Raw genomic sequence first — 27,375 nt, 5'->3', positions numbered from 1 at the left:
ACACACATTATGTGGCCTCCACACCCTCTGCCAGGCCACAGGTGGTTAAATACAGGTGGGCTTCTGATCCATTCTATAGGCTGTTCAACAACTCAAGATGTAACCTAATGCAAAAAGATGATCTGGGCAAACTAGAATCTCTTGTGACTTTAACTCTGGAAACAGAGAATCAGGAAATTAATAATTGAAGCAAAAGCTTAAAGATGGACATGAGGTATAGTTTGGGACATGGAGAATCATAAGGAAACAGAATCTAGGAGGTGAATTTTAAACATAAGTCAGAATAAATGCAGAGATGTAGGGTGGAGAGAGTCAGATTGTGGAGCCTGAGAGAGAAACAAGAATTATTGAGAGAAACAAATATGGAGAGTAACAGTGTTATGTTAACCAGAGCACTGCCCTTTGGCTCTTCCTGGATTCTTATGCACAATGTCTTGCCATAGTAGGGGCTCAACAAATAAGTTGAAAGAGTGGGTGTTTATCCTCACAGTAAGTGAGGTTACCTCTTTGCTTAAGGTAACTTGTCTGAATCTCTGCTTCTATAACAGACTCTCTGCCCCAGCACTTGATAGAAACTGTTTCCTTAAATCTTGAGGTGGAGTTTGCTAAACACTCATTTAATCTTCATCCTCTTTGACTTATTGAGTCTCTCCTTTGGCTCATGTGATGCAATACTGTCCTAGTTCTCCTGCCTCTGACCACTCCTCTACCATGGCTGGTTTCTCTTCCTCTTCTCACTTTCTTAAGTGTAGACCAAAACTATGGTCTGTCTTCAGCTCTCTTTTAGCTCTATTCTCTCTTGTTATCAAGTGAACCATTTAATACTGTTACTTTGCATACAGCCTCTATAGAGGTGACTCCCAAATCTGTATCTCCAAGCCCACAATGGGGGTCTCTGAAACTGAATAAGACTGAAATAGAACTTATCTTGCTCCCTTAATTAGTTCCTTTTCTTGACTTCACTATTTCTATTTGCTGCAACACCAATATCCCAGTTTTGAAATCTTTGTGTGGTTTCTTCTCTTTTCCCTTCCCCAGCATCTAATCAGTTGTAAAGCCTAGTTAATAATAAAAATAGTAATAATTGCTAAACCTCCTCTGCCTCCAAAATCTTTTGTTGCTTTCCATAGCCTACCAGAAGAAGTTTTTTTTTAAGGCCCCCAAATTTGGAATTCTCTACGTGTTGCAAACTCATATTTCTAGCCTTATTTTCCATGGAAAATTTTTTATTTTGTTATGGAAAAGTGTCTATTTTTACTGACTTTGCCTTAATAAGAGTGTAGTAGGAATAGGCAACAGTGTTTATTTTTTTCCTTTAGAAATTATAAACAAAAAACTTATAACTCTGTTTCAATAGAGCAAGAAGAGGATGAGCAAATCTAAAGGTCCTATAATTGAGGAAGTTAGAACCTGATCTTTATGATTAATATATGTTTAAATCAAACTTTATAAGAAGTAGAAACTGATAGAAATGATAACTCGGTACATAAGACTCATGTCAAAATTTGATGAATTTGTTGATGAATTTTAACAAGTTTTTTTATAGTAAATAAACTTTTTATTTTGTCTATCTGATTATGAAGAAAATAATTAGTTTGGAGTATTACATCCTTTATTTTAGCTCTGAACAGATCTTTCTTTAATTTTTTGTTTTTTTACACCTACAGCACCTGGTCTTCCTAGGTGGTCTCCCATCCAAGTACTAACCAGGCCCAACCCTGCTTAGCTTCTGAGATCAGAAGGGGATTGGGCTTGTTCAGGGTGGCATGGATATAGACTAAACAGGGAAGTCAATTAAAAATGTTTAACTCTTGTGAGAATCAGCTGTGCTTTAAATATAAGATATAAAATGTGATATAGATGATGTGGTATAGATATATGTGATATAGATAAAATGAGCAAACCAAGTTATACATAATAAATTTATTAACCTAAAATAAAGTGATACTTTGATAAGGAAATGTACAGCCTTTAATTTTTTATAGCATTTAATTTAATTTTTCTCAAAAGTGTATGGTGAGTTTCATTACTTTTCTACCAAACTCTTATCTAATTTCTGTTATTCCAAGACCTGGAGACAGTTTAGGAGCTGTAAACTGTCATAAGTTAAATATTTCCCTGACTTTCCTTTCATGCTCTAAAATACATAAGCCTTTCTGATAGAGTTTTCCACACCACCCCTAGAAAACCAGCTGAGTTAGAAAAGAATAACTCACCTCCATTAAGCTCTATCATTGGACCACCAGAGGGCAGAGGCAGGCACTTGGACTACAGCTCGACAGGCCCAGGATGGCTCTGAACCAGGACCTGGTAGATTACTAAGAATGGGCTCAGAGTATGAGGGAAGAAGGAAAAGTGTAGGAGCTGGGGAGAAGTGGCAAGGCCAGAGTGAGGTCTGGCAGATTCCGTGACAGTTAGTCAGTTGCTTGGATCATCATTAGCTTAGGAGAAAGAGAAACCCTAATTGGAATGGCCCACCCTTTTTGTAGGGGTCGGGGAAAGCAACTCATCTGGATTTGAGATGGCAGTCTAATCTTTAGGTTCACAGGTCCCCATTTCTGAACTAAAGTGCTCTACAGAAGAAGAAATAAACCTCATCATCTGCCTATAAGCCTGACACATGGGAAATAACCATTGCATGACTTATGATCCCATCATAGCATTGAGTCACCAGCTAAGTGGCTTGAATAGAGAGCTATTCCACCTCTCAGAATTCACATTCTGTTGAAACAGCCCCTACTCTATGTCTGAAAAAGTAACAAATGCCTGGAAAACTCTAAGCCCTAAGGAAGCAAGATGGGAAAGGCTTCATTACAAACAGCTTTGTTCAGCAGTTTTAGCTCACAGAGATACATAGCTAGACTTGCACTCCTGAGTGACCTATAACGAGCCATCATAGCATCAAATATCTATTCTTACAGTAATCCCTTCAACTCAGTATATTTCCTTGTCTAGCTCCTACCTAGCTGTCCAGCCTTCATGCCCACAACTCTTCTCCTAGTATTTGGGATTGCCCAAATAGGCCATGCTTCTGTGGCTTAGCACATGTTGTGCCTTCTGCAGGGGAGCATACCTTCCCTACCCCAATCATGATCTCTTCAGTAAACCCTTCTGTAACCAGCCCCCTAAACATTATCCCCACTCCCATCCCTTGTAGATAATATTTTGTTGGCTCTATACAAGAGTTTCTCAACTTCAGCCCTATTGACATTTTGAGCTGGCTAAATATTTGCTTAGGGGACTGTCCTGTGATTTTAGGATGTTTAGCAACACCTCTGACCTCTGTTCACTAGATGCCAGTAGCATTTCCCTATTTGTGACCATCGAAAATGCCTCCAGACATTGCTAAATATCTGCTGAGGATATAAGGGTGAGACTTATCTGCAGTTGAGAAACACTACTTTACATATTTCTGTAGCACCCTAAATCTTTGTGTATGCCTGTACATATTATTTTAATTGTTTAATAAATTGTGAACTGCCAAGGAATCCTGTGTCTTGCTCATCTTGACTGTACATAGCACTCATTAGATCAAATTCCTTGTCAAATAAATGGCTATAAAATGCTGATGATCACTTAGAAACATGTCCCTATGTCAAAAAATTAATTCAGTTTCATCTTGAATATTTTTGTTATTTGCCAAAATGTTTAACAATGTTTAGTAAAGATGATTGTACGAAATCCTAGAGTCTGCATGTTCTCAAGCCATTAGCCCAGAGTCAAAAATACTGGCCCTAGAAGACAGAAGCCTTGTCTCCCACCGGAGATCAGAGTAAACTTGGCTACGATATTTAATTCTTCTGGGCATCATTTCCTCCACCTGTAAAATATGAATTCCTAAGATTCCCCTAACACCTCTAAAATTTGAGATTCCAAAACATATACATCAAGAGTTCTCAAATTTCACAAAGGGGCATTTCAAATATTTATTTCACTATTTAAAAATAAAGTTGGGGAGAGGCAGTGTACAGTGATATCTAAGAAACTATACATATTAGGTTTTACCACATAATCAGTAAGGGGGAAAAGATAAAAACAAAGACCTACATCCAAGTTGCTTTTCTTTTCCAAGCCTCAATTTTACCATATATAAAATAGATATTATAATACCTACCTCATAGGATTGTTGTAAGGATTAAATGAGATGATATATGTGAAGAACTTAATAGTACCTGGCACATAGTGAGAACTCACTAAGTGGTAATAGCTATTATGATTGTTATTGCACTAACATTGGTACGGCAAATAGTTTACACAACTTCTGCTCCCTCCAATCAATTTTCTGTCTGAAATATAATAAGAGATATAAGTCATTATTCATCTTCAAGGACTTCAGAGCCGAATATAAATTAAAAGTCCAATTTTCCATCTTCTAGATTCCAAGGAAGTTACTGAGAAATCAGACGTTATCTTTTTTATACTTCCTTTATGCTGCACCTAGCAGGTATTTCCGTCATAGCTTTTATTACACTGCATTATTTCTTTCATTATATTATAACTATTTGTTTGTACATCTTTACCACACCAGCTGGGGGCTTCTTAGAAAAAAAGGACTGTCTTACTCGTCTTCCTAACTACAAAGGCCTATCACACTATGAAAATTTAATAAATACCAGGCCATTGAGCAGATGAGTGAGTGAATTACTGAATGGCCCGTGCCCAGCAATGTACTGCATCTTCTTCCCTTTTCTGACTGGAAAATAGAGAAGCTGCTAGTTCTGTGGCTTGGGCTTGTTCAGAAGAAAGAAAGAGAGAAGTTAGTTTCCTAACAGCTTTCTTCTCAACAGGGAAGCCAAGTGGTACAGATAACTGACTTCTTCTATCCTGTCACATCACCGGCAGTCCTTCTGTCCTTCCTTTAGTGGATCGGTGCTGCTGGCGGAGCCACACCTGGGGCCACATGTCTTCGTGCCACTCTGCAGGAGAATGGAATATGCCCTATAGGGTCTTTTTGCCTGCTGAAAGCTAAGGGGGCAGGAAAGGGCCCATACCAAATGCTGCCATGATTAATGTTCCGCATACCATGACGGTTATCATGTTAGTGCTGTCTCTAAGCAGTCTCCAGGACATTGAGACAAAAAAGATTTTCAAAAAGTCAGAAACCCATCTGCATAATATCATAAAACTGAACTATAAAATTGGAGATGGAAGAAGAAAACTACATGTTTTACTGTCAAAACACTATGTATTAACAAATGTCTAAAATTGTCATAAATAAGGTTGGCAGAATCGCCTGCTGTCCCTAACCATGAATACCTTGTTTAGAACTAACCAGTTGGACCCAACCCTGCCTACTAGGCTCAGATCCCAGCCCAGGAAGAGAGTACTGGAGGAGTCCAGGATTGTAGGGCACTAGGATAGAGGGACTTTGAAAGGCCTATAACTTCCTGGGACTTTCTGTCCTTGGTCCTAAGTATCCATGAGGTTGTCAGAGAAGCCCAAGGAAGCCAGTAGGTAAGAAACATTGGGAGTGAGCGTGCATTTGTGCAAGAGCTGCTGCTCCTTCCTGATCTCACTGCAGGAAAATTACTGTTTTAGAGACAAACGCTGAGTTAATGATGTCATTGAAACCTAATTTACTTTATTAACACTCCCTGGATAGTCATCCCAGTACTTAGATTTTAATATCAAATGTGTGGGACCTCACTGACATAGCTAAAGACCAAAAAGTTTATCTCTCATAATGATTTTAGGTCTTGTAGAGTAACTTATTTTTTTCTTGCAGGTGTACTTAACATTTGCAGTAAAGATGACTTCGGTGTGAGCCAGACAGCAGACTTTGTTGAAAGATGGGTCTGACTCCTCCATTCAATGTCTCTCTTACCTCCTTACTTAAACAGCTCAGTTTCAATCTGTGGTTGATGAAATCAAGATATATTCCAGCTTAAGAAATTTGGCTTTCATTTTCTGCTGTAACCTCTCAGTGAATACCAAGAAATGACAAATGAAAATTGCCAGATTATCTCACTGCGGGGCTAACTCGGCCTAAAGCTAGGTCGGGCATCAATGGATAAATTTGATTGTCCATCTCTTCTACTCACATTTCCACTCTGGCCAAAGGAGTTTCTGCTTTTCCAAAAAGGTACCTGAAAACTAAATCCAAGCACCCCTTGACTCCTATCATTGCCACTTCAGACTGACAACCATCTTCCAAGAGCTGCCACAGCTCAAAGGCTTGCCCAGCTCTGCAGGCTGGGCTAAAATGAAACTGTTGGACCTCTCAGGAAAGGAGAGTACCAGTGTAGTACCAAATTCCTTAGACCAAGTTTACTTCATCTTTTTCCTTATACGTGTCATAAAATTCACTTTTATTTTTAGAGGAAAATCAATATTAGGATCTTTCCTTCCTAATTTCACCTCCATAATTGTCCCAACTTTCAAACAGTATCTTCAGCCTTCACGGAGATCATGCTGAACCCTCAAGAATCTTTCTCTGGAGGCTCTCCTCCTGAGCCATTAGTGGTTCCTTCGCACCCGTAGAATAAAATCTAAATGCCATAATACAGCAGACAGTGCTTTGCTCATGATGTGGCCCTAATCCTCCATTCTAGTTTTAGTTCTCACTTCTTCCTACAGCCATGCACAACAATCAGTCACATTATTCATGCTAACGCGCCCTGTGGCAGCTCCCTTCGACTTCTGCTCTTACATTTTGTTGGGTTCTTGCTCTTGCCTAGTTGTATAACTTGACTGTCTGTGATGTGTGAAGTGCCTGGTACTGTGCCTGGGATACAGATATTGCTTAAAAAATAGCAAATATTATTATTAATACTGTCTTGCTTCAATTCTTAAGAAAGAGGATATAAGTCATGCTGCCACTAAAACAACCCCTTGATCCCTGCCTAGTGCTTATATTCCAAATCTCTTATCAAATTTTCCTCCCTGATGAGTTAGGCCAAGCGATAAAAGTTGGTGTTCCTCAAACATATCTATGGTAATAGTAATCAGAACAGCGGTTGCCTGTGGAAGTGGGAAATGACTAGAAGTGGGCATAGGGGAACTTCTGTAATGATAAAATTGTTCTGTATTTTGCTTGGAGTGTTGGTCATATGAATGCATATATTTGCTCAAACTCATCTAATTGCATACTTAATATCAATACACTTCTTTTCTGCTTGTAAAATTTATCTTAATTTTTTAAATGTCAGAGTCCTATTTTTTTCCCTTAAAGCAGAGATCGAAAACTCAAATGTCTACATAAGTTTGGCAGGTAAAGTAAATATGTAGTGGGCTGGGTAGAATACAATAGGCAGGGTCGAGGTCTGCTGGCGAACTGGAGAGAATATGCTCTTTATCCTGATTACATGGACAATACATGCAAAAGCAGAATCTGTATTTAATAGTCACCTCAGCTGTTTTCAATTATTAGCCAAGTTTATATTACACTGTGCTATGTCACTGAGCAATTAATAGTCTCCAAAGTGGGATGAACAAGATAATCTATTGAAATGTAAGAAGATAAAACTTAGACCTTTTTTTTTTTTCATTTTCATGGTCTTTTTCTCCCTCATTTAATTTTAGAACATACAGAAGAACTCACGGAGGGAAGTATACCACATTTATCTTGCATGTCCTGTGCCAAGTCAAGCAACTGAGGCTGTATAGGACATTCCAGAGAACACAGTGAGTAGACAGACATGATGTAGGGATGGGCACTGCTCCATTGGTAAGACTGAGCCTCCAATGAAGAAGCAATGCTGTTACAACCATTGTAAGTAAGGAACAAACTTTACTGCAAATTTCGTTCTGAAGGAAAAGGAACAAACACCATAGAAAGAACCCCTTCTCCATTTCTAAAGTACAGGCTGAATTGTGACTGCTAAGTGATTCTTTGCAAAAGAAAAAAGAGCTAATGTGTGTGTTTGGGGTGCAGGAGGGGAAGAGGTCTTCCCAAGGCCTGTGACCCAGCCAGGCTGCTGGAGCAGCTGGGACGGTGATGCAGTAATGTGTTCAAAGAAAAAACTGGCAACTTGTTGATCAGCTGACCAATGTGATGGAAGGCAGACACACCTGTAAAGCTAGGGTGATGGGAGTCCCTCTCTGGCTTAGCAGGTCAGAAAGCACAGAACCACAAATCTAGACTCCAGTGTGCCTAGCCAACTCTCCAGGCTAGCCTCAAAAGCCACTAGGAGTCCCAGCAGGACATGGTGCTTACCCATGGTAATACCCTACTCCACCCTGCTGGTTGGACAGATAGTCAAAAAAGATTGACTTCCTTCCACTCCAGCAGAATCAGGAAACCCAGAGATACTCAGAGTCAGCACCCTGCCTGGTCCATTAATTAAAATAAAGTCTCCATTTTTCTAAATAAGACACAGTAACAGTTGTTAAACAAGAATGAAGTTTATTATCTCTCAATTAAAAGTCCAAACTTGTATTGTGGCTCTGGTTTGCAGAGTTGTCAGTCTCCCAGCTTCCTTCAGTCTACTTTTTCTACCATCTCTAGGATGTTGCCCTTATTTACATGATCCAATGCCCACATATGGCCAATAAAAATTGATTACTATCAAAAAGGGAAAATTGCTTTTGAGGACAACCACTGTCCCTGACTAACTATAACAACAAAAGTCCAGCTCTGCGGCATGAAACCAAAGGAATCAAAAAGCAGTCTCATAGTTTGTGGAAATGAGAGAGTTTTTCATACACTTTAGAGAGCAATTTTTAAAATGAGGCTCTTTGAGCTCAGAACATTGGATGCCAACAACCTCATAGTTTCTGCACAAGGGTATACAGAAAAATCCAGCTGGGGGTTTGTCCTGAGCAACAAAGCACACATCATACATAAATGCGGTGGTACTGATGGCGGCCAATTTTTTTCAAACAAACTGGGCACTTTTTATTGTATTTAAGGGAACTGCAAAGGCACTGACTACAGAAGATGTGGCCACATTCTGTAGAGTAGATGTGTCGTCTGCTCAATTGAATCTCCGAGTACCCATCCATACAAATTCGGCACTGGATATAACCAGGTAGTGTGCAACTTAAAGTTTCTTCTTCCAGGGCATTATGGTAGGCACTGCTGATCACATATACATCTCTGTCCATCATCAACCCATTCTTATCACTGCTCGCCACATTGCTGTGAGTTTGGCCTTGGAGTGACCTTGTGTTTCTCCTTGGCCTCCTCCTTTCTCCAGTAATCACAACAGAGTCATGGTGAGTCAGGTCAATCACTGCAGGTTCTAGAGATTCAGATGTTAGGTCAACTATTTCATCACTTTCCCCAAGTTCTATCAGTTCTGCTTCCAAGACCATCTCAGGAGTTGGCCCTCCCTCCCTAGCTGTACGGCATTCTCGGGCTTGTCTGGAATTCACCATGCTACCATAGCACATACTTGTATTCATTGTGCTTTTTGGATCCAGTCTTCAGAGAAATAAGTGATCTGTGCCACAGTTTACAGTGAATGTTAAAGTCCTCAGTGTCTCACAGCTGTTAGTCACTCTCTGACTTAAATAAGAGTTTAGAGCCCAGATTTTCCAGTATATTTGAACTCTGATTCTGAGTCCAGTCCTGGTTTTGTCCTCACAGGAGAGAGGGGTGTGAATCTTCTGTGAGCCACTTGTAAGACAACTCAATTTGAATTTTTAACTGAAAAAAAATGAGAGATAAATTAAGCTTTCGTAATATTTAAAATAAGATTGATAGTAGTATAAAATGTATAGATATGTAGAGAAAAATGCATATTCAAAATTTTTTGATAGTCATGCATTTAAACAAAGGTTAAGCTTTTGTGTCCCTCCTCATTCCATGTCCTGATGGTAGGGGGGAAAGCAGAGCCGAAGAGGCAGAAAGAGAAGAGAAGCACACAATCACAAACACCGTGAAAGGGTCACGACTTTATTCAAGATCCATTATGAGGAATTCAAGGAAACAATTACTTTTTACACAGTAAGAATGGAGAGATCAACAGGCACAATTGAGTGTTTAATGGCAAGTAAGAGGGGAACCATTTAGTTCATGCAGAGGTTCATCCTGCTCAGGATCCCCATAATAACAGAGGCAGCAAGTGGAGTATTGAAGAGTTTTATCCAAAATTCTGTTCTGGGAAAGAGGGGATGGAGTTCAAGCATTCATCATCGAGACTTGGTTTAAGTGTAGGCTCTATGACTTTTGGATTCATGACCTACACAGTTAAAGTTCTCAAAACCTCGGCATGTAAATATTTTTTAAAAATTATTTTGTAATTTAAAAATAATGTATCATTAGTCATTAAGGAAATGTAAATCAAAGCCATAAGAGATACCATTTCACACCTACTAAGATGGTAATAATAAAAAAGATAATAAGTGTTGGTGAGGATATAGAAAAATTGGGACTTTCATATACTGCTGATGGGAATGTAAAATGGGGTGACAGCTATGGAAAACAGTCTTGCAGTTCCCCGAAATGTTAGACATAGAGTTACCATGTGACCAGGTAATTCCACTCCTAGGTTTATACCTAAGAGAATTGAAAACTTATGTCCACACAGAAGACTTTTACAGCATAACAGCATAATGATAACAGCATAATTCATAACAATGAAAAGTAGAAACAATCCAAATGCCCATAACTGATGAATGGATAAACAAAATGTGGTATTTCCATACAATGGAGAATTATTCCACAATAAATATAATATGGATGACCTTTGAAAACCTCATATTAAATGACAAGCCAATCACAAAAGACCACATACTATATGATGCCACTTATACGAAATGTCAGTAATAGTCAAATCCTTGGTGTTTTGCGGGGTTTTGGGTGGAAGCGATGCAAATGCTCTAAAACTGAAGTGACTGGTTACACAATACTGTGAATATACTAAAAGCCACTGAATTGTATATTTTAAGTAGGTGGATTGTATGGTTTGTGATTATAGTTCAGTAAAGCTTCTGCCAAAACAAACACATAAACTGCCATAGAAATGTTAGATGAAACAGTGTGATGTCATCTGGATTTAGACATAAGCCCTTGAACCTGGTTGAGGAAGTGTGGAGTGCGAGAGGAAAATGGGGTCAGCGCAGAAGAGGGCGCAGTGCTGAGCGCTCCACCAGATGCACTGACCTACTTACGAGGCAGTACTTTTCTTGAACTCCATAAACACCTGCCTCTCACCAGACCACCACCCTCAACAATATATTTGCCTTTTGTGACCTGCCTGCCCCTCCTCCTTCGGGCGGCGCCTAGGTAAAGTGAACTCTCCGGGACAAGCCAGGAAGTCTGGGCAAGCAGTGCCTACCACCCCACCCACGCCCCTGGCAACCCCTCAAAGACCCGCCCTTCCTAGGAAGCTATCCTGCGAGAACAGAGCTGGAAGCGCGCGCTGCAGCCGCGCGCCACTTGCCAGTCCCTCCGCTGCTTCCCGGTTCTGTGGAGACCCGGCCTGAGCGAGCCGAACCTGGACCAGGAAGAAGAACGGAGAAGTCACAGGGCCAGCGACGGCTGGTAGACAGAGTAAAAGAAACAAAGGGAAGAGGCGGCGCAGGAGGAAGTACACACCGTGAACGCGGCAGGCTGGCGGCGGTGTCCATAATCCCACCAACTGGGTCGCCGAAGGCACAGGAGTTTTGCCTCCTTTTAACCGTCAATTTTAGTTTCCCAACTGCCAATCAAAACCCAAGCCCGGGATAGTTCGTCACCGGTCTCTGGGCAAAAAGTGGTGTTACAGGATAGAAAGAGGGACTTCCGTTCTTTAGTTTCCTCTTTCTCCAAAGTCTCATGTTTTTTCAGAAAACGGTCAGGGAGGGGTTGTAACAGGTTCCTACTCCTCCCCCCTCGCCCCCCCCCCCGCCTCTTTTCACCTGGTCATTAGGTCAGCAACTCTCCACTCGAGAAAAGTGGTTCTCAGTGAAGGCAGTATGCCTCTCAGACGTATTATAAATTATAGGGCTACTTTTGTCACTAGAGGTTATTTAGGGGCTGAGGGCCAGGGGTCCCAGAGTGTACACACACACACACACACACACACACACACACACACCACAATGTATGAAAAACTTACTTATAATGTGGGCTTTCCAGTCATATGTAAAAGCTTGTTTTATTTTTCAGTTATTTTAATTTATTCCTTGAATTCATTAACCATCACTACACCAGGCCCAAACACACTGACTTTTCCAGGAAGATGTGTTTTGGGGTTTTTGTTTGTCTTTGGAATTTTACCTAGAGTTTCACATTTTGGAGAATCACATCACAGCCAGCAATACAGTATCTGAATGTGAGCCATCAATATAGTGCAACTGTCAGTCTTCAATGGCATGGTTCTGTTAACGAAAGAAGAGGTTTAGGCTGTGATAAACAACAACAAAAAAGCATTTATCTGAGCAAAAGGATCGCAGTCTGAGAGATGCAAATTCAGGTTGCAACTCAAACTGCACTCCGGAGAAAACAAAGAAAGGCGGGGTTTATAAAGGCAAAAACCACAAAATGTAATTCTTTCATGCATATGAAGGATTGCTGGCTAAGTTAACGGGGATTGGTTATGAGTTGCAGTATGCAAACAAAAGAGATGAAAATTATAAAGAAGGAAGTAAAATGCATATATGCCCATGTAGCAGTTGTTCCAGGATGCTTCTGGCTTGCTAACCTAAAAATCAAAGGCCTTTCAAAGAGAGAGGCAACAAGCATTTATTTGAGATTATATATGGAGAGAGAGAGAGAGAGAGAGAGAGAGAGAGAGAGCGAGCGAGAGAGCGCGAGCGCTATTTGGGATGCACTGATTCAGATAGAAGCACAAATAATGTTCCGGTTAGGAGATAAAGGCAATGGCTATCTATGAGAAAGGGAAGGGGAACAGTTAGTGGATAGAAGGCATTTCTATTGGTGCAGATAACATGGTGATGCTAATTCTAAACAATGCTTTTATTTTTCAGTCCAGCAGTTATCTGTCCTGTATTTATAATATCTGTCTTGTTATCCTTGCAAACAGTTTTCTGGGACACAATGTTGCTTTAGGCCTGTCACAGGTTATTTTGCCCTGTTTTTACATTACAAAGATTCAAAGCATAAGATATACAAGGCAGTTCCTCTGGCATGATAGCTCCGACTCCATTTTAAAGTTGCTTCATTTATTAATGTCGACAGGCTCCAGGAGTTTTGAACTGAGTTTAGCAACAGGTTTAGCAACTTAATAGCAACCCTGGGAACTGAGGCACAAGATGTGCATTGGCCCCACTTCCTTAACAGCCTCCTGACTCTATTTTAAGTGATACTCTTATCAATAATTTATTCCATTTTATTTTCCCCATTACCAATCCAGAGATCCTGAGCCAGTTGCAAGCATCTGGCACTTGCCAATGCAGCCAGGCTAGAGCATTCACATACTAAACTGCTTGGTTTTCAAATTAGTAAAAGGGGCACCATGAAACAGGAGGTATTGGGGGAAAGAGAGGGCGGTTGGGTGCTGGATCTCATCGAAGATGAAACTTCTCATCTACAATGGAGTCCTGAAGACTGTGGCCACTTCAGTCTACCAAGCCCGAGCTTGAATACTGACTCCTTATCCTAGACATCTAGCAGATAATGCTCTGTTTCACAAGTGACCTGCTTGCTGTGATGTCACCAGTTAGTGGTCAAGAACCCTTCATTTTATAGATAAGGAAATTGAGACTTGGAAAGGTTAAAAGATTTGAAAGAGTATGAACTGTGACAGAGGCAAGACTTGAAGCTCCTGAAAATGCAATTAAACTTTGTGAATTATTTAAGCAAAACCATTTCCAGAAATCCTGAGACTGCCAGAAGAGAGCTCTGCCTACATGAGATTCCCTTGGGAGGAACTGTCCAGAATGAGAACCATCTTTTACCTAAAGCCCTTTAGGAAAAGAAATTCTTCCATAGTAGTTTTGTTTTCTTTTTTCTCACCAGCTTAGTGCCAAGAAGTTTTCCTTTGCTATCTCCTTCCTACGATTTTAGATTTTATTCTAGTGAGCTGTGAAAATGAAGAATCACTGAAAATAAAAGCAGTTACCTAAAGCTTTACATTTTACGGTGCCCTTCTTATCCCTTTCCCCTTGTCAGAACAACCTTGGAACAGTGCCTGGCACATTTATTGGACAAATGACTAAGTGAACAAATGAATAATCTTTATGATGTGGGAATTATTATCCCATTTTGTGGATATAGTGATGAAGAGTCAGTCTAGGAATATGACTTTTCCATTTTCTTTTTGTGGAGTTAGGATTCAAACTCAGACAGTAATGACTTTCCTCATTCCTTTTGTGGAATTAGGATTCAACCTCAGGTCTGAGGAGTTCAGTGGAATTCACACTTTAGCGCGAGCCCCATAGACTCTTTGAATTTTTAATGGAAGTTTGGGATGGCATGTGTCATGCGCCCAGCAGAGGATGTTATCAGGAAACTCACAGAAGCAGACCGATGCCCTGCCCCAACTCTCTGAGCCCTCACCAGCTTTTTCATATTTTGCTGCGAAAAACTAGCACCTGCATATTACCCTCAGGCACCAAAATGAGCTGGAAGTCCCTGGGAGTTTTGTGTTTCACCCCACTTCACACTCCTGGGCAGCCTGTAGCCTAAAACAGAAGAATATATAGAGTACCAAAACCCAGCTCCTTTGCTTCGAGGCAGGACAAACTGAGGTGTGTTTTTTGTTCTAGAGCTCCCCATAGCAACAGGCTGAGTGTAGGACTTCTGAAACCACACTCACGCCTGGCTTCTTCCCATTCCTTACCCTTCATCCTCTACTCCCTTATCCGTTTCTCCTGGAGGCCCTTTCTCAATAAGTCAATTGCATCCAAATCCTTGGCTCAGGGCCACTTCTGTTAGAACTCAACCTAAGACACTCACTGACTCTTTGGGTGAAGAAAATGGCATGCTACAGATACCTAGAAAACCATTTCAAATGACACTATAGCATTGTCTGTCGGCAAGAATCCTCTCTGTTTTTTCCTAACTGAAACAGTAAAAAGAGGAAGTGGCTTATGGGGGAGGGGAAGCTGCACATAACTGTGGCCTTGGGTTGGGCCTGTGTGCTGTAGAGAGATATAAACACCTTCTCAGTTTCATAGTCTTTTTCATCATCTCTGTTGTGGAGGACCAAAGAAGACAAGTAACTGTACATGCAAGTAATGAGAAAAGATGGACAGAATCTACTACATAGTAAGGGTTGGATATGTGATCACAGTTATTTTAAATTTACTAGTTTTTATTTCCTATCAGCCCTTCTTATAGCTCTCTAAAGTATCAGAATAGTGGGGGTTTTTTACACATAAAGTTTCAAATCAAGGTACTCACAGATACTTTATTCATTTTAAGATGCCTGGCACCCAAATGTTAGTCTTCGAATTTTTTTCTCAAAGCCTGGAGGCCAAGGAGGGAGAAGGTGAATTTTTACCCCTAAAACCTTAATGGCTACATCACAGATAAAATATTTCTTATTAAAGAAAGATCTTGAGTTTTACCTCAAGAGTTTATAATATAAAAAAGACAAGTAAAAAGTGACAGCCCAAAGATATTGGGAGAGTGGTTGTTCATGAAAACTAGAAAAAAACATTTGTCAGTTCTCTGTGTAGTTTTCACTTACGCCATATTTTAATTAGGGATGGTGAAAAAATCAGACAAAAAAATTATTTTAAAGGATTCAGAAATAAGCAATAGTAACAGTAACCATGTTTTAAAATATACAATAAAAAAATTTAAAATCCCTTGAAAAGTTAAACACCAAAATGAACACTAAGTGATCGTCTCTGGGTGGTTGGGATTAACAAATTTTCTTTTCCTTTCTGCCTATATAAACTTCCTAAAAAAATAATGAACATATCCAAAAATAATAAAAGTTGTAGCACGTGAAATCATATGCTCTTTCTCTAGTGTTCCGGACCTTTCTAAATTCTAAGAGGGGAATTATAAGGAAATGCAAGTACTAAAGACTAAATTGTAAAAACTAGCCATAACATAAAAGGAGTGAGTGATAGATCCACATTGAGAAAACCCAGAAGGGTCTGAAAGTTATAATCTCTATCATAGGAGATTGCAAAGGTTTATGATATTTTTTTCTTATTTTCATTATTTGATGATGACAATTTTAAAACAATTCTACAATCAATTTTTAAAAGAAAAGTTTTATATATCAATTACCCAAATAATTCTTCAAATGATCAATTTGTCTCAAGCTGAGAAATAGCTTCCTTCAGCTCTTTCACCAACATCATCTGGGGTGAGACTGGCCCTCTGCTTGGGGGACTGGGGTAGCCTTGTGGGTTCCAGTCTACTTCCATTTGGCCAGGCCACAGTAGGTAATGGTTGGCTTAGCTGCCACATCTCCCAGTGTTTAGGGCCTAACACGGGCTCCACTATTGGCCATGGAGAGCAGCAGGAGGGAAACACTTTTTAGGGTCTCAACCTATCCTGTTTCACTCATCTACTCCTCTAGTACTCCCCCCCCCCCAAATCCCTCCATGCTACACACTCATATGGGGTTTCAGGAAAATGCCAACTGATATTCAGCACAGTGGCTTTTAGCAAATTAATTTTCCAAGAGACTAGTCAGCTTTTTCTTCTTTATTTATCCCTTACCAATCTCTTGAATAACCACTAACAAAAATTTAGGGCATGAGTTTCCAGACTTGCTTTTTGCATGATACAAATATATAATGCATGGGCTTTTTAATGGCTTATAATATATATATATTCTAGAAATTACTTTTTTTGCTTCAATGATATAGCATTGGTATTCTTCTATGTCAGTATGTAACATGTAATTTTTTATTATTGACTTGTTTAATTTGCATTGCACGATTATATTTAATAAGCACAATTAAGCTCCAATATTCTTCTTTGATCAATCTCTTCTTCTGAAATAAGGAACTAAGCCATGCTCCAAAGGAGCATCAGCCAGCAAAGCAAGCTTCTCACAAAATAGTTCTGTTGAATGACACAAAACAGAAAATCCTTTATGATTTAACTCAGTTGGTATCAACTTTGGATATATATTAAAACTATCTAGAGATTTATTTAGAAACCATGCCATGAAACTACATGCCCACACAAAAACCTGCATGATATATGTATCAGCTTTATGCATAACTGCCAAAATTCGGAACCAACCACTATGTCCTTCAGTAGGTGAATGGATAGATAGACTGTGTTTATACCCAGACAGTGGGATATTTACTATTCAATACTAAAAATAAATGTGCTATTAAGTCATAAAAAGATATGGAGGAATCATAAATGCATATTACTAAGTGAAAGAAGCCAATATGAAAAGGCTATGTACTGTATAAGAACAATTGTATGACATTCCAAATAAGGCAAAAACTATGAAGACAGTAAAAAGATCAGTGATTGCCAGGGATTGAGGAATATGTTTAGGGAGGTGAAATACTCTGTTATGATACCATAATGATGGAAACATGTTATAATACATTTGTCTAAATCCACAGAATATACAACATATCAAGAGGGAACCATAATATAAATTCTGGTGATGTGTCATTGTAGATTCATCAGTTGTAACAAGTTTACCACTCTGGTAGATGTTGATAATGAGGGAGGCTAGAACTGACAGAGGTAGGGAATATTTGAGAAAGCTCTGCTCCTTCCCCTCAATTTTGTTGTGAACCTAAAACTGCTGTAAAAACATAAGGTCTTCAAATTTTAAGAAATGTTAATACTGATGTCTGGGTTCCATACCTAGAGACTGTGATTTCATTAATCTGGATTGCAGCCTGGAAAGCTATTTTTTTTGTTTCTTGTTTTTTAATAGACTTTATTTTTTAGAACTGGCATTTTTAAAATAAGTTCCTCAGGGAATTCTAATGTGCATCCAGGGTAGATAGTTACTTGTCTAAGTCACCCCTTAATCTTCTCAGCTAAGTTCCTACAACTCTTCCCCCGTTGCTCTGTTTGTAATCACTCACACCTATCATATCTCTATACTAATCATAATTTGCCCTCTGTCTGAAAATTCCGGGGCCCACTTGTGCTGAGAACTACTACCCCTCAAGCAAATGGCCTTCCTAACACCTACCTAAAGGTTTTTGTTGTTCGCTGAACACGTTTTTCTATCACCTAGTTCTTTGGGCATACACTTTCAATTCCACTATAATGACTTTCCTACACTATACACTTCATCAGGATATATTTTAATTGTTTGAGTGCATATCTGCCCCTAGGCTAAATTGTCAGTACCTAGCACTAGCTAACTCAAATTCTTGGTCAGATAAACAAATGCACAAAACTAGTCATCATGTCTAAACTATGCCTTGAAATTTTAAAATCTAGTATTTTTCACTCAAAATATACCTACTGCTTGCTAAAATATGAAATCCTCCAGATACTTTTGCTCCTTCTTTGAGTATGCACACTCCACTCCTCATGTCTTAGCCTGGGGAACAGAACTCTGGCTAAAAGATGGAAGCCTTGTCTTCCAGCAGACAGCTGTGTCACCCTAAGTCATTTATTTAACTTCTCTGGGATCCTATTCCTCATCTGTAAAATGCAGATCTCTGAGGCCCCTTCCACTGTGAGCCAAACCCTACATACCAGAGGTTTACACTCTTCTTCAAGTGACACTTGAAGACTGTTTTCCTTTTTGAAATCAGAGAGGCAAGAGAGGGAGAGAAATGTAAGAAAATGAACACATCGAGTTTTACCATTATTTTAATCAGTGAAGCAAAAATATCAAAATATGTGCAATACAATTGGCAGACTAGTGGTTCTCTGACAGAATTCTCACCTGCAACATATGTGCAACAAATATAAGAAGTAAATGTGAATTTTATATGAAAATTCTTTCAGTCCACTATGACTTTCTAATAATTCTGACAATTTTCTTTTAAAAACTCTTTCTCAAAATTCCAAGCAAAGTATGCAAACCAACTCTAAACATGCATAATGATCTATCCTATTTTGTATGCAGAAAACTAAAGAGTTCAGATTAGACCAAGATGCTGAAATTGAACATGAGAATTCCCTCCTTCCCACCTCTAAACTTCCAGCAACCTGCTACCGCTACCAACCCGATGCATCAAACATGAAGACAGAGCCCAAAGCGAATTATAAAGATATTTATGTTAACATCAATATGTCTTCTCAATTGGTGTGCATAAAGCATACTAGCATATAAGTATTAAAAAAAAAGAAACAATTTGGAATTAATACAATTTGAATGAGGCATCTTCACACCTGAAAAAAAAAAAAAAGTCTTGTTAACAAATATACTTATAATTTGGATTACAAATTGTCCCACCCAACTTGTCTAACTTCTTCTGTGTACATTACCATTTGTTAAAGAGTAGCTGCAGACAATTTTCCAAATCCATTACAAAGAGCACGACCCATTAGTTTATCCCACTGATTTTCCTATAACCTTACAGGAAAGAATGCTGGTATTTGAGTTGAGATCCTGGCTCTACCATTTAGTAACTGTGATTCTGGGAAGGTCAGGCAATTTCTCTGATGCTCTCTCAAATTAATTTTCCTATCCTTGAATATTACAGGAAATTTGAATAGGTTTTTAGGACTAAGGTTCCTTGTAGAGTAGAATTTCATGAAAAAGCTGGATTTTCTATATCTGACCTCATCCAAAGATGCAGAGAAGTCCAATTCCTCCCTCTTTCATGCTCTTTGAGCTCCTTGTAGATATGTCCATTACAGTATCTTTGCATTAAAACAAATCTGTTTCTATCTCTCCTCTATTGGACTGGTAGCTTCTCAAAGGCAAGCACATTGCCCACACAGTAAGGCTTGACAAGAGATTGAAGAAATGGGACATCTGCAGAACCGTGTCACTCCTCTCTTGTGACTGAATAATACGGCAACTTATGCAAAAGAAGAGAATGGTTCATTTTTGAAGGCTCACAGATGCCCAATATAGAAATGGCAGAAGATCAAACCAGTGCAGGTGGTATGAATAACTAGCTGCCTCTGTCCGGTCACACCACACTGGCAGCTCCCCTGACTTCAATTAGAGGGCCAGTGATGCTGGCAGAGACACAACTGGGGCCACACACCTTCCTCATGCCACTCCACAGGAAAAGGGAATGCCACCCCATAGGATTCTTCTCTGCCTGCTGAAATGCTACTCTGATTAATGTCCTCCACATACTGAGGGTTATTAGCACTATCTGGAAATAGTCCTCAAGATAGTGAAACAGAAAAACATTTTCTTAAGGTTAGAAACCCACCTCCATGATGCTGGTTAGTTGTATCGATCTATGAAAAAGAAAATGGGGAGAGAAAAGAAAAAAGTTTTATTTTAAAATACTATACATTAACAAATGTCTAAAACTGTCATAAATAAGTTGGCAGAATAGTCTGCTGTCCCAAACCATAAATATCTTGTTTAGAACTACCCAGTAGGACCCAACTCTCCCTACTAGCCTCAGATTCCGACCCAGTCAGAGACTACTGGAGGAGTCCAGGACTCTAGGGCACTAGGATAGGACTTACAAAGGCCTGTGCCTCCCTGAGAATTTTGTTGGTCCTAAGTGTCCATGAGGCTAACAGAGAAGCCCAAAGAAGCCAGAAGGTAGGAAACTTTGGGAGTACTTATGCCTTTGTGTAAGTGCTGTTGCTGCTCCTTGCTTCTGCCACTGGAAAACTACCATTTCTGGGACCATGCTGTGCAGAAGTCTCAGAAGATGCCACTAATCAGAGCTTTAATAACATTTCCTGACTATGCCATTATGCTATCTATCTATCTATCTATCTATCTATCTATCTATCTATCTATCTATCTATCTACCTACCTACCTACCTACCTACCTACCTACCTACCTATCTATCAAAGCCTCTTTATGCTGTGGCTGTACTCTCTCTCTCTCTCTCTCTCTCTCTCTCTCTCTCTCTATCTACCTACCTACCTATCTATCTATTAAAGCCTCTTTATGCTGTGGTTATACTCAGATACAACTGTCAGCAGCTAAGGAAAGAACTTGAAAACTTACCCCATTTAACCGTATGGGGCTTAGCGATACTGCTGTGATTCACACGACAGCTGTACTCATCTACTGCACTGGGAGTGAAATCCGTGTGGACCAGAAGATAGAACGACCAATCCTTGCTGAAGGACAGGTCTGACTGCTCTGCTTTCATCTTCTGTCCATTCTTCAGCAAATCAATTTCAATCTGAGGTGGGTGGAATCCATACACATAGCAGTTTAGGTAATTCGGTTTTCCATTCTCTGCTGGATGCCGTGAATAAACCTGAACCTTTGGAGTACCTGAGGAAAATCAGGGAAAGACAAATGAAAATTGCAGAGTATTTCACTTGGGGCTACCATGGTCTAAAGCTTGATCAGGCATCAATTGTTTAAATTTGATCATATATTTCTCTCAATTCCATTTCCATCCTGGTCAAAAGAGCTTCCACTTTTCCAAAAGGCTACCTCCATTTTGAGTGATAAACCATGACTTAGTATATTTTCCATATAATTCCCCTATATGTGTCTTTTTGGCTTTTTCTAGAAGATTCCTAATATCTTCTTCTGTCACTGGAGATTGCACCGAATCTTTAAGAATCTTTCTGTGGAGGTTCTCGAGAATTTAGGACGGCTTCTCAGCACCAATTAAATTCTTTAAGACATCATTGAAAGGTCTACATGATTTGGCCCCAACCTACTTTTCAGACTTTATTTTTTACTTCACACACCCTCCACAGTAGCCACATCAAAAAACATGTTTTTGTACCCTGTTCCAATCTGGTCAATTTTTGTTTGTTTGTTTGTTTACTCCTTTCCTTTTTGGTTCCTGCTTCTGCATAGATTGACACCCACCTGACTTCTCGAAATGTATTAAATGTCTAGTACAGTGCCTGGCACTCAGCATTGTTCTGTAAGTGGTGTACCTCCTTGCTCAGTTTCCTAAGAGAGTCAACCCAGAATATGTTCCTACAAAATACAACCTCTTCATTTTGCCCAGAGGTTAACGCCAAACCCCTATCTGATTTTGTACCTGATTTCATGAGTTACAAGACTTAATTGCCGACAAAAGCTGGCAAACAGCTTAAATGAAGACTCTGGCAAAGGGGAGAGAACATACTCTCCATTATGACCAAGCAGAGTAATGCATGAAAATGAGATTTGCATTTTAAATTGGCACCCTTAAATGATTCCTATAACTAGCCAGATTGGGAATACATTGCATAATGCTACAGAGCAGTGGTTTCCAAAAGGGGATGCATGACTAAATCATCCCTGTGGATGTGGAAAGAAAATATACACTCTATTTCCATACTTTTCATTCAAAATGAAGAGAAATGTCGCTGCTACTAAATATACAGACTAACACTAACATGTGTATAATTCACTTTAAAATACATATATATAAATCAGGGTACATGGTTACTACAGGGCAGCTGCTCCTCCATGTCTAGGAAGTAGTGGGGAGGAGGTGGAGTACCAGGCCACTCTGACAAATTAATCTGTCTAGAAATACCCTATCATCAAAGGAAAAGTCATCAGGAAAGGAAATACCCAAAGACAGGGGATCCCAATGTAGCCCTGGTTTCCCTCCCCCCATAAAGTTAAAAGTGAAAATAACTCATAAAGCTCTTTTGAACTTGTAATAATTAGAGCATAATAAATGCCACAGAAGTCACAGCAAAGTTCATCCAGCCTCGAATTCGCCCTTTGAAGGAGTCAGGTGGAATTTGGCAGACATCATGAAAATCTCTTCTGAGAAGGGGAATATGAGACAGGCCTGGATCTGAATCTGGACTTAGCCACTTACTGGCCCTGTGACTTTGAGAATTATTTAGGCTTCTGAGCCTTACCTGAAAAATTAAGTGAAACAAACAAAACCCATACATGAACAGGAAATGGACCCCCAGAGGCAATTGCTGTTACCCATTTCCTGTGTATTTTCCAGAAATGGTCTATGTAGGGCACATATTACTTTGGAAATTTTCAAATTAAGATTTTTTAAAATGTCAGCTTATTTTTCGAAAGGCTTCTATGGTCAGCAACAAATATTAATAGTGATGACTGACAATATGCGTTATTTTGTTAATATATTAAAAATTAAATTCCTTTTTCTCAATCAAAACACACTTCAAAGAGGCTTTTATGAGAGGAAAAATGAGAGGTTCCGGTATATTGCGGGGTATTCGGAACGCGCTTAGTGTCTGTCCATGGTGACCCAATAGCCAGCCTTGATTACCTTTATCACTGATTTTGCAACCTCTAATGGACTCTGGTCGGCTTTTTCGAAACTGAAAGTAGAGACTCAATTCGTCTTGGAAAGAACCAGGCAAGGAGCCAAAGAGGAAACCCTTTGTGAAGAAAAGACAAAAGGGGCCCATGGCCGCCCAGCTTGTTCGAGACAATCTTACACCCGCAGGAGGCTGTTCTAAAAAACGCAGATTACAGCCCAAAGGCGCACACCGCTGCTTAATGCCTTGTTCAGGCGCCGCTGTCCGCCATTTATTCCCTGTGTGGTTAAATTACTTAAACTTTTGGTGCCTGTTTCCTCATCTGTGAGATGCTGATGGTAACTATCATATTTATATCGTAGGCACATTTAAGAATTAAGTGACATAAAGCACAGAGTCCGCTCCACAAAGTTGTCAAAAACAGGTGGCTCTTACGATTATTAAAAGCGACACGTAATGGGAACAAGTGCGTTAATGATGTGAAATTGCTCGGTAACACTTCAGAACAGCCCAGAAACGTCGTGCGCTGATCCCTCGCCACGGTCGGATCCTACCTGTACGCAGAAGCGCGGAGGGGCAGGTGAACAAGCTGGCGCTAAGGCGAAGCTGGAAGCCCTCGGTTCCGAGAGAAGCGGCGTCGACGCGGGCTTTTTTTTTTTTTTTTTTTTTTTTTTTTTTTTTTTTTAACCCGGAGGGGTGTCGCTCGCAAAATCTAGATGTCTTGTCTCCACCCATTCCACAGCCCCAGACTCCGCGCCTTTGCCACCCACCGCCTATGCTCCTTCCCCTCCAGCTGCGCACAGGGAGCCAGAAGTCTTGAGAAAGAGCGGAAGAGAAACCCTCCCTCACCGCGGTCGCTCTGAAGCTTATCAACACCCGAAACTGTCCCGACCCACGCAGCCCAGGCATGCCAGAAGTCTCTTCGGTCCCCCTGCCCCCGGAAAAAGAAGAAAAAAGCTTGCTTGCGTCCTGGGCTCGCACCCCCCCCCCCCCCTGTCCCTGTCCCTGTCCCGGGACCGAGCCCGGGGCTAATCCCCTGGCCGGGAAAGAGCACTTGGAAACCTCAGTGTTAGAGAGTGCCAAAGAAGGTGAGGTCCAGGAGAGGAAGGGCTAGAGGAGGGGACACTCACGTGGCTCGCCGTCCAGGCCAGAGAGAAAAAGCAGCGCGAACAGGGCCAAGGTCACGGGGAGAGCCATCGCTACCAGAGCAGATCCTGCTGCAGTCCAGGCCGCGCGTCCCTTTGCTCCTCTCAGCCGCGCGTCTCGGCTTATATTCTACGCGTGCACCGCCAATCAGAAAACTGCAGCGGGGGCCGTCACCCGTCTCCTAGCGGGCGATGCTGGACCAGGTTAGGAAAGGGACTTTACATTTTTAGTTTCATTTTCCTATAAGTCTCGTGATGCTTAAGAAGGCATGGATTGGACGGGGTGGGTTCGCTGTCTGTAAATCGGCGCCGTCCAATCTGGGGTGCGCCCCTCCATCTGGGGTGGGCTTGGGGCGCTGGCCGCCCATCCTAGAACTTAAGTCTGGACACATTTCTGTCCAGCGCACACGCTTTTCAAGCCGACCTCTGAGATGTTAAGTCACTTGCTTACTGTGCCTCCGCCAGTTAGGAGCCTGGAACCTTCGGTTTTCATTTGAACAAAACCGAAGCGCAGAAAGATTAGGTTCGTGAAGAGAGGTTAAACGGTGCCGGGCAGAACTGTAGGTTTCTGGATTTGGGGTGCGGGTGGGGCAAAAAAACCAGTCCAGGGACCTCGAGGACCCCGGAGGACAACTCAGGGAAATGTCGGTAGTGAACGAGAAACTTCCTGCTAACTGAATTCCTTCAGGGTAAAATGTCCTTTTGTAAAGCTCTGTGTCAAGAAATTCTCTGTATCTTCCCTCTGTTGTGTAGGTGATTTTCTTTGTTTTGTTTATTTGTGGGGGAAATTACCACTGATAGTAAAAGCAGAAACGTCTTGAGCTTTAGCGTTTACAGACCCCTGTAATCACTCCCTGTGAGCTACCACGCTAGAATGCTCTCTTGGCCTATTTTGTAAACCGAACAAATGATTGAAGGAACAAATGAAGGAGCGAATGCATAAATTCCAGGAGGTAGGAATTACCTCATTAATTTTTATGGGCAGTGAAAACAGGCTAAAAGACTAGGATTCCAACTCTGGCCTAACTTATTGCTTACAACACTTGTGAGATAAAGGATGTAGTAGTTTCAGTGAGAATTTAAATTGCATCTGCCCTGGGCCCAGCCAAAGAAGTTAAACCTATTGATTATGAGGGCATGACAATATCAGATTCATTAACAAAACCTACACGCTGGAGATACCATAAAGAAGATGCTGCCATCACATGGCGCTTGGATCCAAAGGTCTTCTGAGTTTAACAGTGAGAAGAGGAAGTGAAACACGAGGAGGGTGGGGGTGGGGGGGGGCAGAGATCTTGGAAATCACCATGTTTTTCAGTTGAATGCAGCACAACGAATGTCTTCTGGATTTCTTTCACAGATTTTCAGACCTTTTAATAATCCCTATTGTAGAGGCTATGGCTAAACTAGGAAAAGAATATTCTCTACAGACCTAATAAAATGAGATAATGCCTAAAGAAAGCTTCACACAGTTCCTAGCACATAGCCACTGTCTATAATATTTAACAAGTACACTATAATTACTGTTATTATTTACCTCGTTTTTCTACCAACTGTATCTATAACTTGTAATATAGGAATAATTTTTTATGCATAATGAGTAGAGACATTCCTGCCCTTCCCATTTGTTTGTATGCTGGTTTTATAATTCAGTCAAAGCTCCTAAAGCCTAAAATATTAGTGTTGAATTATTTTTTATTCACCTGGGAGTATCAGAAGAGACTGGGATATTTTTCACTTCTAAACTCATGGTTTATTACATCACAGAGGAATACTATATTTAAAATTTATTAAAGATAGATTCTGAAAAAAAAAGATTCTGACCTAGTCACTTAGAAAATCAATTTAAAAGCAATAAAACAACACAACGAAGACCAGTGTAGGGAATTTTCTGTTTAGAGAATTCCTGTACTTCTTAGATTTCAATGTATAATGTGTTTTGAATGGTAAGCGTGAAAATAAGATATAAAACTATTTAAAAAACAAGGACACTATTTGCCTAGTCGGTCAATCTTTTGGAAATCTACATAACAACTGTTTAATAGTGTCATCTCCCAGTAGTAGGATCAACAGATAGATGGGTTTTTTTGGTTGTTGTTTTTTGCCTATGTGACTCTTCTAAAAAAATTTTTTACAGTGAAAATTTATTTAAAATAGTAAATATTTTCAAGAACGAGAAAGAACTGGAAGGCTCATATCCTCCAGGTGGGAATTGTGAACCCCAAGAAGGCATATATCTACCAAAAAGGATTCCTCTTGGTTCACAGGGCAGGAATTCCTACCAGGGTCTAGCAGCCCACTGCTGATAGAGGCCTGTTACACACACTGAATTTCTGGGACAAACCACAGACTGAGCCCACAAGCCTTCTGCACTGTGTTCCTGCCCACTAAGCCTACCCTCATAACAGAGTTCCAGGAATCGTCTTGCAAGCAATGGGCTGAGACCTGCCCCATGCAATTGGAACAGCACAGCTACATCCTCATTTGTATATTTACTGACCAAGCAGAGCAGCTCAGTAATGCACAGTTCTGATCCATCAGGACAGTGGTGTTGGACCAATCGGATTGTGCAGCTTTGAATTTCTCATTTGCATATAAACGGGCCAATCAGAAACCGGGCAGAAACTTTATAAAAGCAGGACTTCCTTTTGTCTCAGTGGAGAGCACTTATGGTGTTCTCAGGATGCTACAAACCGTTTGAAAACTATTTACCTGGACAAAGTTTCTCCTTCTACTGCACCCCAGTTTGAGGACCACTATTAGCATTAGATTGGTGGCAGTGACTTTTTGTTGACAGAATGTAAATGGCACAACTACTTTGGAAAACAGTTTGATAGGTTTTTTTTTTTTTTAAGTTTAATATACACTGGCCATATGATACAGTCACTCCACTTTAGGTATTTATCCAAGAGAAAATGAAAGTATATTCCTATACAAAGGATTGTACAGTATGTGCATAATAGCTTTATTTATAATAGCTAAAATCTGAAAATAATCTGAATGTCCATCAACAGGTGAATGGATAAAAAAATTGTGGTATATATCCATATAATGGAATACTATCAGCAATAAGCAATGAATGAACTATTAATGCAAACTACAACATGGATGAAATAATTATGCTGAGTGAAATTAGC

At 40.2% G+C, this 27,375-nt stretch overlaps 3 protein-coding genes and 1 pseudogene across 4 annotated transcripts in view; 1 reads left to right on the top strand and 3 right to left on the bottom strand.

The window, feature by feature from the left end:
* Positions 1-1,658: 1,658 nt before the first annotated feature.
* LOC118601359 lies at positions 1,659-1,778 on the bottom strand (annotated as a pseudogene).
* A 6,546-nt stretch (positions 1,779-8,324) lies between these two features.
* On the bottom strand, positions 8,325-11,702 carry LOC107505838 (E3 ubiquitin-protein ligase RNF4-like). Its single transcript, XM_036238826.1, has 2 exons — positions 11,483-11,702; positions 8,325-9,589 (listed from the first exon to the last, which is right to left on the bottom strand). Exon 2 carries the CDS (start codon positions 9,343-9,345, stop codon positions 8,776-8,778), a length of 570 nt encoding a protein of 189 aa, XP_036094719.1. The 5' UTR covers positions 9,346-9,589; positions 11,483-11,702; the 3' UTR covers positions 8,325-8,775.
* A 6,881-nt stretch (positions 11,703-18,583) lies between these two features.
* On the bottom strand, positions 18,584-24,373 carry B2M (beta-2-microglobulin). Of its 2 annotated transcripts, XM_036238828.1 has the most exons (4): positions 24,224-24,373; positions 20,890-21,165; positions 20,128-20,155; positions 18,584-19,126 (listed from the first exon to the last, which is right to left on the bottom strand). In XM_036238828.1, exons 1-3 carry the CDS (start codon positions 24,288-24,290, stop codon positions 20,142-20,144), a joined length of 357 nt encoding a protein of 118 aa, XP_036094721.1. In that variant the 5' UTR covers positions 24,291-24,373; the 3' UTR covers positions 18,584-19,126; positions 20,128-20,141. The 2 variants fall into 2 exon arrangements, with proteins under 2 accessions (XP_036094721.1, XP_036094720.1); XM_036238827.1 differs by lacking the exons at positions 18,584-19,126; positions 20,128-20,155 and having other exon boundaries at positions 20,843-21,165.
* PATL2 (PAT1 homolog 2) overlaps positions 24,337-27,375 on the top strand; it is a 22,229-nt gene continuing 19,190 nt past the window's right edge. The window contains exon 1 of the mRNA XM_016136198.2: positions 24,337-24,442. Coding sequence (XP_015991684.2) covers positions 24,431-24,442 — 12 coding nt within the window. The 5' untranslated portion in view covers positions 24,337-24,430. The remainder of the gene's footprint in view (positions 24,443-27,375) is intronic.

The sequence above is a fragment of the Rousettus aegyptiacus genome, unplaced genomic scaffold (assembly GCF_014176215.1).
Source record: "Rousettus aegyptiacus isolate mRouAeg1 unplaced genomic scaffold, mRouAeg1.p scaffold_m13_p_3, whole genome shotgun sequence".
Classification (NCBI taxonomy): Eukaryota; Metazoa; Chordata; class Mammalia; order Chiroptera; family Pteropodidae; genus Rousettus; species Rousettus aegyptiacus.
The sequence above is the reverse complement of the archived record's forward strand: the minus strand, read 5'-3'. Positions and strand labels throughout refer to the sequence as shown.